Raw genomic sequence first — 12179 nt, forward strand, 5'->3', positions numbered from 1 at the left:
TGAGAAATAAACTCAGCTGAAAATAGTATACTGGATGGGACGAGATGGTTTATCTTACACATTGGCTTATCTATGTAATAGATATAATTTCTTATGGTTATAGTTTTGATTTGTAACTAAATGTCAGTGGGCTTTTACTTTGAGCATTTTTCTTTTTTGGGGTCACAAACTTTGTTTTTGTTTTTCAGTTTTTGTTTTGTTTTGTTTGAGACAGGGTCTCTCTGTGGCCCCAGCTGGGCTGGAACTTGCTGTGTAGATCAGGCTGGCCTCCGTCTCACAAAGATCCACCTGCCTCTGCCTCCAGAGTGTTGGGATTAAAGGTGTGCACCTCCACACCTGGCCACTAGAGGTCACAGATTTTTGACCCCAGGACACTCACTGTTTTATGTCTTATCTTTTTTTAATGTTTATGAGTGTATTGTCTACATATATGTAAGTGTACCAGTGTCGTGCAGTGCCCACAGAGGCCATAAGGTGGCATTGGATTCCCCTAGAACTGGAGTTACGGACAATTGCTAGCTGCCATGTGGGTACTGAGAATTCAACCTGGACCCTCTACAAAATCAGCCAGTGTTCTTAACCGTTGCATCATCTCTCCAGCCCCAGACACTACCTTATCTTACAGACAATACTGTTTGACATATCATGTGAAGGGGGGAGGAAGAGAGAGAGAGAGAGACTAGCATAGCCCAAGCTGGCCTAGAACTCACTGTATAGCTGTGTAGACCCAAACTGGCCTCAAACTGACAGGAGTCCTCTGCCTCAGCCTCTTGAGTGCTGGGATTAGAAGTATGAGCCACCATGTTTGACCACTGTAGCCCTGTAGCCCCAGGTGGCTCAGAACTCACTATGTACATCAGGCTGGCCTCCAGTAGTGTTTAGTATTTTAAATTATTCTAATAAATTGGGAGTTTTCACATCAATTTTTACATTTTAGACTTCTGTTTTTAGAGAAATTGAGTATTGCTAGCATTCCCAGTTGGCAACAGGCTAAGTAACTTCTGCTTCCTTCAGACGGGGCAGATGTTCCCATCTTGCCTGCTGGCATACTCAGCCTGCTTTACTTACTCACTGTACTACTTGTCCCTATACTTGAGTTTAAAGTCTCTAATGTCTCCCACCATTTATATAAAAGCAGTTATACTATGTTACTTTTTAAAGCCATATGTTAATCAGGTGCAAATGTTCCCTCATGCAACAAATAATGAATACATGTAAATGGAAAATAGCTGTACAAATCTTAATTTCAAGAGAGGCAATTCTTAAGAGCAGAGAATGTTACTTGTGTGAAATTCTTAATTTTTTCTGACAGAGTCTCATCTTGTTACCAGGCTGGCCTCAAACTCCTAGGCTCAAGGAGAATCTTCCTGCCATAGCCTCCCCAATAGCTGGAACTACAGGTATATGCCACCAAAACCAGTGTGTGGTTAGCTCTCTTTTGAACATAGATTTCTTATGTATTTAGAGAGCTATTCTCTTGGCACATGTATTCCCCATGGACCACTTTTTACACAGATAAGTTTTTAATGTGTGTATTGAACTTTATTAGAAGTTGGCTAAAGGGCCTGGAGAGATGGCTCATCGGTTAAGAACACTGGTTGTTGCAGAAGACCCAGGTTCAAATCTCAGCACCCACATGGTAGCTAACAACTGTCTGTAACTCCAGTCCCAGGGGATCCAACAGCCTCTCCTGACCTCTGAGGGCATTGCTTACCTACATGCAGACAATACACACATACACATAAAATAAAAATTTTAAAAAAAGAAGAAGTTGGTTAAATATTTTTGTACCTGATATGATCCCCTACATAACTGTAGTTTGTTAGGGGTTTGGAGTGGCTTCAGAATGGCCAAGGCTTTTGTCTCACTAAATTGTATGAGACCTTTGGGTCCATGACATTTTCCACACTGAGTTGTGGCTCCTATTCACAGCTTATTCTGAAAAGAATAACTGATAGAATTTTTGCAAAGTTCTATCAGTTTTCATACTCCATATTTTTTTCAGCTTCTTTAAAATCTTCCATGGTTATGTCAACTTGTAAATAAAATGAGAAGAGTTCTTGTTATTTACTTAACATGATGCCTTTTGTTTTGTCTTTCTCAACTCCAAATTATGATTTCACTGTTGAGCTTTGAAAGACACAATTTACCAAGCAAGATTTTACTTTGGAATTATGTGAATAATTAGAATATAGAACTTTACCAGCCTCAAAGAAACAATAAATCCCTTATCCAGATCCATAGTACAGAATATTCCTTGTATTTATGCTAGATAGAGTATTGGGGTTAGTTAGGAATAATCTTAGGTCTTTGTAATACCAAGCCTGCTTTATGTTTTGGTTTTACCTTGTTTTGTTTATTTTTGGTCTTTTTGAGACAGGGTCTCCCTGTAGCTCCAACTTGCCTAGAACTTTGCTGTATACAGCAGGCTGGCCTTGAACTCACAGAGATCTGCCTGTCTGCCTCTCCAGTGCCGGCATTAAAGGTGTGCACCACCACACCTGGCTGTGTGTATATGTTTTTACTTATTCCTTCCTCTACCTGTTTTCCTAAAATGGAAATAGTTACTGCTTTTGTAACCAGTATTTCAGAAGCTATCATAAACTTAAGAAATAAAACTTAAAGGAGAAAAGATTAGTAATTGACATGTTCAGAAATAATCTGTACTGTGGCTAGAAAGATGGCACAGTGGTTGAAGAGCCTGTTCTACTCTTGAAGAGGAACCGAGTTTGGTTCCCAGTACCCACTTTGAGCAGCTCACAACCAACTGTAACTACAGGTCAACAGGATCCAAGAGCTTCTTCTGGCTTGGGTGGGGAGCTTGCATTCACATGCACACACACATATGCACATATGTCATTTAAAATAATCTGTACTGGGCCCACAAGACAGCTTACCTGATAAAGGCTCTTGTTTCCAAGACTGATGATTTGAGTTCAATCCCTGGGACCCAAATGGTGGAAGGAGAGGACCAAATTGTCCTCTGACCTCCACAAAGGTAGTGAGGAGGCTTTCACACTCTCCCCTCCCGCCTACATGAATGAATGAATGAATGAATGAAATGTTTTAGGATGGTAAGGCAGTTAAGAGCACTAGTTGCTCTTGCAGAGGACCTGAGTTTGGTTCCCAGCTCCCACATGGTGGCTTAACAGTGGTCCTTATCTCTAGTTCCAGGTAACACAATGCCCTCTTCTTCCTCTGCAGGCACTGCAAGCATATGGTTACATCATGCAGACAAGACACTCATACATATAAAATAAAATTTAATAATTAAAAAAAACATTTTTATCTTTTAGAATCTATAGTGAGTTTATTTTTAGAAGCCAAATAGTAATAAAGTCAAAAAATTACTTTTCGTAGTAGATAGAATGCAGTTTTCAGTGATAATAGTTAAAATATCAGTATTAAGACTTGCTTTCATGCAAGAATGTTTCTGGAAATACACGTTTTTACATCTTGATGATGCCAGTCATTACTGGTAACCTGAAAGAATCTCAAATTTTTTGTTTGCTTGTTTGTTTGTTTTGTTTTTTGAGACAGGGTCTCCCTGTAGTCCCAGCTGTCCTGGAACTCACTATGTAGACCAGGCTGGCCTTGAACTCATAGAGATCCGTGTGCCTCTGCCTCCCCAGTGCTGGGATTAAAGGCGTGCGCCACCACATCTGACTAAGAATCTCAAATTTTTTAGAAAATATTTTTATTTTTATTATTTATTTATTTTTATTTTTTTGGTCTTTTTCAGACAAGGTCTGGGACTCACTATGTAGACCAGGCTGGCCTTGAACTCACAGAGAACCGCCTGCCTCTGCCTCCGGAGTGTTGGGATTAAAGGCATGCGCCACCACACCTGGCTTTTATTTTTATTTTTATTTTATGTGTATGAGTGTATTGCCTGCATGTAGGTAAGTACACCTGTGTCGTGCAGTGCCCCCAGAGGTCATAAGAGGGTGTTGGATTCCCTGGAACTGAAGTTATGGACAGTTGTTAGCCACCATGTATTTCATATTCATATATGTACATATTTAAATGTGATATCTAACACTTGGTAGCTCTACTTAGATTTCTTCCCCCCATACATACATTCACAACTTTATTAAAGTATAATTGGTATACAATAATTATACCTACATAAGTATAAGCTTCTGAAACCATCACTACCAAAATGATGTGCTGTCCAGAGACTTGTGTGCTTATTTGTAAGATGCCTCTCCCTTCATCCATCCAGTCACAAATTTGCTTTCTGTCCATAGGTTACTATATGTTGTTTTCTAATTTTATAGAGATGAAGTCATCATGACTCTATATAGAGATGAGTCACCATGGACTTTGGGGAAGAAGTTCTGCCTTCTTTCACTCAGCTTAAGCTTATAAAATTTGATCCCTTTTGTATTCCAATAGTTCATTTAAAAAATATATTTTATTATTTTTATTTTATATGTATGTGTGCATTGCCTGCATGTAGGTCAGTGCACCCGTGTCACGCAATGCCCACGGAAGACAGAAGAGGCTGTTGGATCCCCTGGAACCTGAGTTCCACAGTTGTTATCTGCCATGTGGATGCTGGGATTTGAACCTGGGTCTTCTGCAAGAACAACCAGTGTTCTTAACCACTGCGCTATCTCTCCAGCCCCAAGTTCATTGATTTTAATTGTTGTTATCAGATGAATTTTATTTTTACCATTTCTATACTATATTAAAATCTCAAGGAGCAGGAGAGATGGCTCAGTGGTTAAGAGCTCTGACTGCTCTTGCAGAGGACCCAAGTTCAATTCCCAGTACCCACAAGGCAGCTAACAACCATCCATAACTACAGTTCTAGGGGTTCTGACACCTTCTGACCTCCACGGGCATTGCACGACACAGGTGCACTTACACACATGCAAACAATACACTCATACACATAAAATAAAATAATTTTTTTTAAAAATCTCAAATTAGCCGGGCGTGGTGGCGCACGCCTATAGTCCCAGGCACTTGGGAGGCAGAGGCAGGCGGATCTCTGTGAGTTCAAGGCCAGACTGGTCTACATAGTGAGTTCCAGGACAGCTAGGGCTACAGGGAGACCCTGCTTCAAAAATACCAAAGGGGGAAAAAAAATCTCAAATTTAAAAGAATGTCCTGAGGGATAGTAAACAGGTTTGATCTTGACTGCCAACTCCATTGGTTTATAGACACTGCCTGGAGCAATATGGGAAAAAAGATTCTGCTGCCAGCAGGTGCTGTGATCAGTTAGCTATGGCTGGGGTGGGTGAGGGCATGGGGAGGAGTATATATTTGCCATGTCTAAATTCATTTTATGACTGTAAGCAGATTTTAACTGATAAAGCTTTGGCAGTTTCTTCCTGTTTTAATAATGCTTTACACTATTAGATACTGTATATTGTTTAAAGAATGTTAAGGGGCTGGAGAGAGAGCTCAGTATTTAAGAGTACTGGCTGCTCTTGCAGAGGACCCAGGTTCAGTTCCTAGTACCCACATGGCAGCTAACAGCCATCAGTAACTCCAGTTCCAGGGGATCCACTGCCCTCTTCTGACCACTGTAGGCATTGCATGACACAGGTGTGCTTACACATGCAGGCAATACATTCATACACATAAATTTTTTTTTTTTAATTTTTAAGTGTTAACCTGAGGGAGTGGCATACACCTTTAATCTAGGCACTTGGGAGATAGTGGGAGGTGGATCACTGTGAGTCAAGGCCAACTGGGTCTACAAAGAGAGTTCTAGGCCAGCTGGGGCTACATAAAGAGACCCTGTCTCAAAAAGCCCCTCAACAAGAATTTTAAGCATTAAAGAAAAATATAAAATATTTTTAAAGCACTTTATTGTGTGTATGCTAGGATGAGGAATGCAGATGTGTAGGTCAGAGGACACCTTCATGAAATTAGTTCTTGCATTTCACCTTTATATGGGTTGCAGGGATAGAGCTTAGGCCATCAGTCTTAAATAACAATTGCTTTGCCAGATGAGCCATCTCTCTGCCCTACCCCCCTTTTTTAAAATACAGGGTCTCACTGTAGATCAGGCTGGCCTCAAACTAGCCATCACCCTACCTCAACCTCCTTATTCCTGGGATTATAATCAAGCACCACTACAAGGGGTTATAAAATCTTTATAGGACTATTTTTTTGTGGGGGGGGGGGAATTTGAGATAGGATCTTCCTATAGCCTCACCTGAGCTAGAACTGGCTATATAGACCAGACTGGCAGAGATTTGCCTGCCTCTGCCTCTCGAATGTTGGGATTAAAGGTGTGCACCACTATGCCTGCATTAGGATGAAATACTTTGAATTCAATGTTAAATTCTGTGTTTATTGCCAAATAGTTCTCTAGGTTGTATGTGAAATAGATACTAGAGAATCTGCAGGTGATTGTTTTAATTTTATAATTAAATTATATAGTAACAAGTAACAATTAGCAATGAATAGTGTTTTAGGTTTTGATTTTGTTTTTGTTTTAGAGAGGCTCTCATTGTGTAACCCTGGCTGGCCAAGAACTCTGTAAAGCAGGCTGGCCTGGAACTCACAGATCCACCTGCCTCTGCCTCCTGATGCTGGGATTAGAGGCATGTGCTACCACACCTGACCCTGAACACACCTGACCCTGAATAGTTATTTGAGGAGTAAGGATTTTGAGATATAATTTATGTAAGATAAAACATGCCGGGCGTGGTGGCACATGCCTTTAATCCCAGCACCTGGGAGGCAGAGGCAGGCAGATCTTTGTGAGTTCAAGACCAGCCTGGTCTACATAGTGAGTTCCAGGACAGCTGGGGCTCCAAGGACAACAAACAAACAAACAAAAAAACTTACTCATTGAATTTGTATAGTCTTGTAAATTTAGACAAAAGAAAATTCAGTAGTGGTGGATAAAGATGTAGCACTGTGGTAAAGTACTTGACTGCTGTATGCAAGGCCAGGGTTCTAAACTCCAGTGCTGAAAAAAACTCAGAATACCATAGTATAAGCACAATCACATTCAAGATAGAATATATCTATTGCCCTAAACAATTTCCTTATCCTAAGAGAAGTTTAACCTGATGTCTTTGAGTAAATGTGATCACTAAATGACTTTGAAAATTATTTTACAAATACAGATTTTATTCTCAATTGCATTACTCATACCAGCTATACAGTTTCAGTGTTGAATTGCTTGAATCCCAGAAAAATATCATTTCTGCTTAACTCCAGTAAACATATACTTTGAAATAACATAGCATCATGTTCAGCTACTTTGTTTTTTGAATATTGCAGAAGAAAATTCCACAAGACAGAGTGAGGATTTGGGAAGTCAGTTTACAGAAATTTTCATTAAGCAGCCAGAAAATGTCACTCTCCTGTTATCTTTGTTGGAGGTAAATATGGAATCTTGATGTTTTTAACATCTTAATAAGTTTCTTTTGTTGCCTTTTTGGGTATTATTGAGGAAATAACATGCATATGCCTTTAAAGGTAGTGAAGTTTGCTGTGTTATACTTTCTGCATGCATTTAAGAGATCCATATGCATTCTACAAGGAATACATGATCTGTTAAAGTATCTTCATTTTAACTTACATTCTTTTTGTTTTGGTTTTGTTTTTTGTTTTTGTTTTTGGTTTTTTGTTTTGTTTTGTTTTGTTTTTTGTTTTGAGACAGGGTCTCCCTATAGCCCTAGCTGGCCTGGAACTCACTAGGTAGATCGGGCTAGCCTTGAACTCCCAGAGATTCTCCTGCATGCTGGGATTAAAGGTGTGTGCTACCATGCCCGGCTTAATTTACATTCTTACAAAATATTATTTTATTATTAATATTTTAGTCAGTATAACCATTTAGTCAGTATAACATTAGCTCTGTTTTCTTTTTATTGCTTTTTAAAAAATTTTTTTTGGGGGCGGGGGTCTTTTTTGAGATAGGGTCTCCCTGTAGCTCCAGCTGGCCTGGAACTCACAGAGATCCACCTGCCTCTGCCTCCTGAGTGCTGGAATTAAAGGCATGCGCCACCACCACACCCAGCTTAAATGTATTTTTAAAATATCTTAGTATTATTTTTAATTTTTTGTGTATGAGTGCGTTTTCTGCATGTATGTAAGTGTGCCTGTGTCATGTAATGCCTATGGAGGTGAGAAGAGAGTGTCTAATTCCCTAGGAACTGGAGTTAAGAATGGTTGTTAGCTACCCTGTGGGTGCTGGGAATTAGCCTGGGTCCTCTGCAAGAGCAGCCAGTGCTCTTAAGTGCTGAACCATTCTTCAGCCCCTGCTTTTTATTTCTTAGAATTAGTTTTAAAAGTTTGCTAAATTTCCATTTTTCGCTTGTAGTTTCTGGTAGCAGTGTTGGTTGAAAACATTTTTCCTGAAAATATGAATTACAGTTTTAAACAGTTTAAATTCTTATATTTCAGGAGTTTGATTTCCATGTCCGCTGGCCTGGTGTGAAACTTCTCACTTCTCTTTTAAAACAACTAGGGCCCCAAGTGCAACAAATTATTTTAGTCAGTCCCATGGGTAAGTGACTTATATAATCTTCATTTTAAAATGAGGACTAGAGAGAGGAAGAAGGAGATTGATACCCATCATATGGATGTATTGTGAAGGAAAAAACTTACTCTTTTTAAAATAAAATAAGCACTTTGAAGCAAAAAAAAAAAAAAAACAAAAGAGGACTATGTCCTAAAACAAGTGACCGAAGTGGTGCTTTAATAAATTGTAATTTGAATCACTGTATTTTCAGTCTGCCAGTATTTTTCTCATGGTTGTATTTTAGGTGTTTCAAGACTGATGGACTTACTGGCAGATTCAAGAGAAGTTATACGTAATGATGTAAGTTAAATTTTGAAAGGAAAATAAAAAGGAACATGCTGCTTTTCTCTCTTTACAAATAAAACCCTTTTCTTGAGTCCTATTGTGAGTAAGAAGAAGTTAATTTTGGAAAGTTGGGGAATGGCCGGTCTGGTAGGCTTTCGTAGCTTATATTTGTCATCTTCTTGTCTAGTATTTAGAGTTCCACAAAACATTTTGTTCTTCAGATTTGTTACTTCTGCATGCTTAGGGTTTCTTCCATACTCTTCTGAAAGGTTATATTTGATGTAGAATTCCACTTCAAGTATTTTCTTTTCTTCCTAAAGAGTAGAGGAAATATTCTAAGACATTAAACTATAAATATAACAATATATTGCACTTGGCATCCTCAGTCTTAATTGATTGAATATGTTTCTCAAAGGATTTTTTTAGTAGTCTGTTTAACTACAGAGCATGATTTGCTCTGGAGTCATTTTCCATTCTAACATTTATTTTGATATTTGCATAACACTTTGTATTCATTCCATATTGCTTTGTTTGAATGTTTTCACATATTATCTATAACTTGATTAAAATTCTGTTCTACTTTAAATTTTAAAAAATTTATTGGTATTTTATGTGTATGAGTGTATCGTCTGCTTGTATGTAAGTGCACCTCCTTAGTGCAGTGCTCAAGGAGGTCAGAAGAGGGTGTTGGATCCCCTGGACCTGAAGTTACAGGCAGTTGTTAACTGCCGTGTTGGGGCTGGGATTTGGACCCAGGTCTTCTGCAAGAGCAGCCAGTGCTCTTAACTGCTGAGCCATCTCTCCAGCACTGAAAATTCTTTTCTACTTTAGTTAGCAATTAGAAATTAGAAAAATCTTTTTCTTTTCTTTTTTTTCTTGGCCTTTTTGAGACAAGATCTCTATGTAGCCCCTCCTGGCCTGGAGCTCACTATGTAAACCAGGCTGGCCTCAAACTTACCTCCTGCCTCTGCCTCCCTCCCTCCCAAGTGCTGGGACTAAAAGAGGTGAGCCACCACTCCGGGCCTCTATTTTTTTTTTAAAGGCTCATGTCATGACATAGTTAACCCCAGGCTGGTTTCAAATTCATAATCCTCCTGACTTAGCTTTCTGAGTGTTGGAATTATAACTGTACACCACCATGCTCAGCTTGGAAAAATCTTTTTAAAATTAAACTAGAGAGCCAAGAGAGGTAATTTAGTCCCCATATTTACAGTGAGATGTCTAAGAGCCATAGAAACTAAGTGACTTGTGTTTGTCAGTCTTGCCTTATCCATGTTCATCATTGTGCTGTGGTTCTTGCCCCTGTGCCTCTCTCAGGATAGCCTGAATTCTCATAAATATCATTTGGATTATGCTTAGCTTTATAACAGTTTAATGCAAAGCACAAACAAAATGAAATAAAACTCCTGACTTGTAGACCATGTAATTTTTTAACTTTGCATTTAAAAGTTTGTAGTATGAATGGTAAAGCAATATTATAGATGGTGAAATGATGTAATAATGTAGCTTAGAAGAAAAACATCTTTATTTGTCAATATTTAAATGGTTTTAATTTTTATTTTATTTGTTGATTTATTTTTTGGTTTTTGAGACAGGGTCTCACTAAATAGCCCTGACTGATCTGGATGAAGACCACTATGTAGATCAGACTGACCCCAAACTCATGGAGGTCCTCATGCCTCTACTTTATTTGAAACAAATAAATGCTTTTTTTATTTTGGTTTTCATTGATTTTATGAGTGAATTTTTTCTTTGTTTTTACTTTTGAGACAGGGTCTCCTTGTACCCCAGCTGGCCTAGAACTTGCTCTGTAGACCCATTGCTTTCAAACTCACAGAGATCTGCCTGCCTCTCTGCCTCCAAAGTGCTGGAACTAAAGGCATAAGCTACCAGAGCTTTTTGTTTTGTTTTGTTTTGTTTTTTTGAGGCAGGGTCTTCCTCTAGCCCCAACTGGCCTGAAACTCTGTTATATAGACCAGGCTGGCCTTGAACTCAGAGAGATCCACTTGCCTCTGCCTCCCAGTGCTAGGATGCACCACCACACCTGCCTCTTTTTTTTCTTTTTAGAGACAGGGTCTCACTGTAGTTCTGGGTGGACTGGAATTCACTATGTAAGCCAGGCTAGCCTTAAACTCAGAGATCTACCTGCCTATGCCTCCTGAGTGTTGGGATTAAAGATGTGTGTGACACTATTGCCCTTTTTTTTTTTTTTTTAAAGGTAGACTCTATATATGTTATTTTACCCCTTTCTGGCTTTATTTCAAACCCTGTAACAAGGGTATAGTGGTGCATGTGTTTAATCCTAACACTCAGGAGGCAGAGGCAGATCTCTGTGAGACCCTGTCCAAAAAAACAAAACAACAAAAACCCTGTGACAAAAATATTATACTATTTTTGGTCCATAAGTATACTGGAACTTGGAGTTTATGTAACTAGGGCACCCAGCTTCTGCCCACTTTTATCAAACTCAGAGCCTCAGTGTTGTTTCTCCTGCTTTTTTTCTTTTGTAGCAATTAAACTCAAGTTAGCAGCATTAAACAGGTGAATTCCATACCTAAAAATAACCCTTTTTACCTTTCTTTCATGTTAGTGTTGAAACTTGACAGGAAAATGGATAGAATAAGCCTCAAAAGACCTTGGACATTTTTTTAATGTAGATTCTGATCCCTACTGACAGCAGCTCATTTTCGTCTGCCACATTTGAATGGCCTATTTGCTAATCCTCTTCCTTTGAAATAGTATCTGCTTATTTCAAGAATATGTTTATTATGTGGTGGTGTACGCCGTTAGTATCAGCACTCAGGAGGCAGAGGCAAGCGGATCTCTGTGAGTTCAAGGCCAGCCTGGTCTACATAGTGAGTTCTAGGCCAGCTGGGGCTTCAGGGAGACCCGGTCTCAAAAAGACCAAAAACAAAAAAAATTCAAACAAAAATTTAGTTGTCTCTTCCATCGTTATGAACACTTGGCTCAAAGCGTTTGCTATTTGATATTGGAATAAGAAGAAATTAGTAAGAAACAGTAAAGTGGGGAGGGGGGATTGCAGTTTCTCTTCAGGCCAGCTGTGAAGACCCTGACCTGGATCAGGTCCCCTGCCGATTAGGGGGGGCAAGAGGCACAGAGTCAACACACAGACACCAGGAGTCAGGTAGAAGCAAGCATTAGGCGAGGTGCTGCAGGCTCGTTTAATGCAGGAGGGGGCAGGCCTTATATTTCCCTTTTCTCTGCCCCCAAGTCCCTTTAGTCAGCGTATCGTTTTCTGATTGGTCTGTGCCACGCAGTCTGTCGCAGTCACTGGGCTCGTGAGCAGGGTATGGAGGCATGGGCTCCTTTTGGAGGGCTCCTTTTCGTGGGCTATTTGCGGACCAAGAAGTGAAGTGAATTCTCGCTGAATCCCAGG

At 39.5% G+C, this 12179-nt stretch overlaps 1 protein-coding gene across 4 annotated transcripts in view; it reads left to right on the top strand.

The window, feature by feature from the left end:
- Nucleotides 1-12179, top strand: part of Uso1 (USO1 vesicle transport factor) — a 98783-nt gene that overhangs the window by 27890 nt on the left and 58714 nt on the right. For all 4 annotated transcript variants that reach the window (XM_008843493.3, XM_029568521.1, XM_008843492.3 and 1 more), the window contains 3 exons: nucleotides 7255-7355; nucleotides 8380-8482; nucleotides 8742-8797. In XM_008843493.3, coding sequence (XP_008841715.1) covers nucleotides 7255-7355; nucleotides 8380-8482; nucleotides 8742-8797 — 260 coding nt within the window. The remainder of the gene's footprint in view (nucleotides 1-7254; nucleotides 7356-8379; nucleotides 8483-8741; nucleotides 8798-12179) is intronic.

This window comes from Nannospalax galili, unplaced genomic scaffold (genome assembly GCF_000622305.1).
Source record: "Nannospalax galili isolate Female #2095 unplaced genomic scaffold, S.galili_v1.0 scaffold800, whole genome shotgun sequence".
Classification (NCBI taxonomy): domain Eukaryota; kingdom Metazoa; phylum Chordata; class Mammalia; order Rodentia; family Spalacidae; genus Nannospalax; species Nannospalax galili.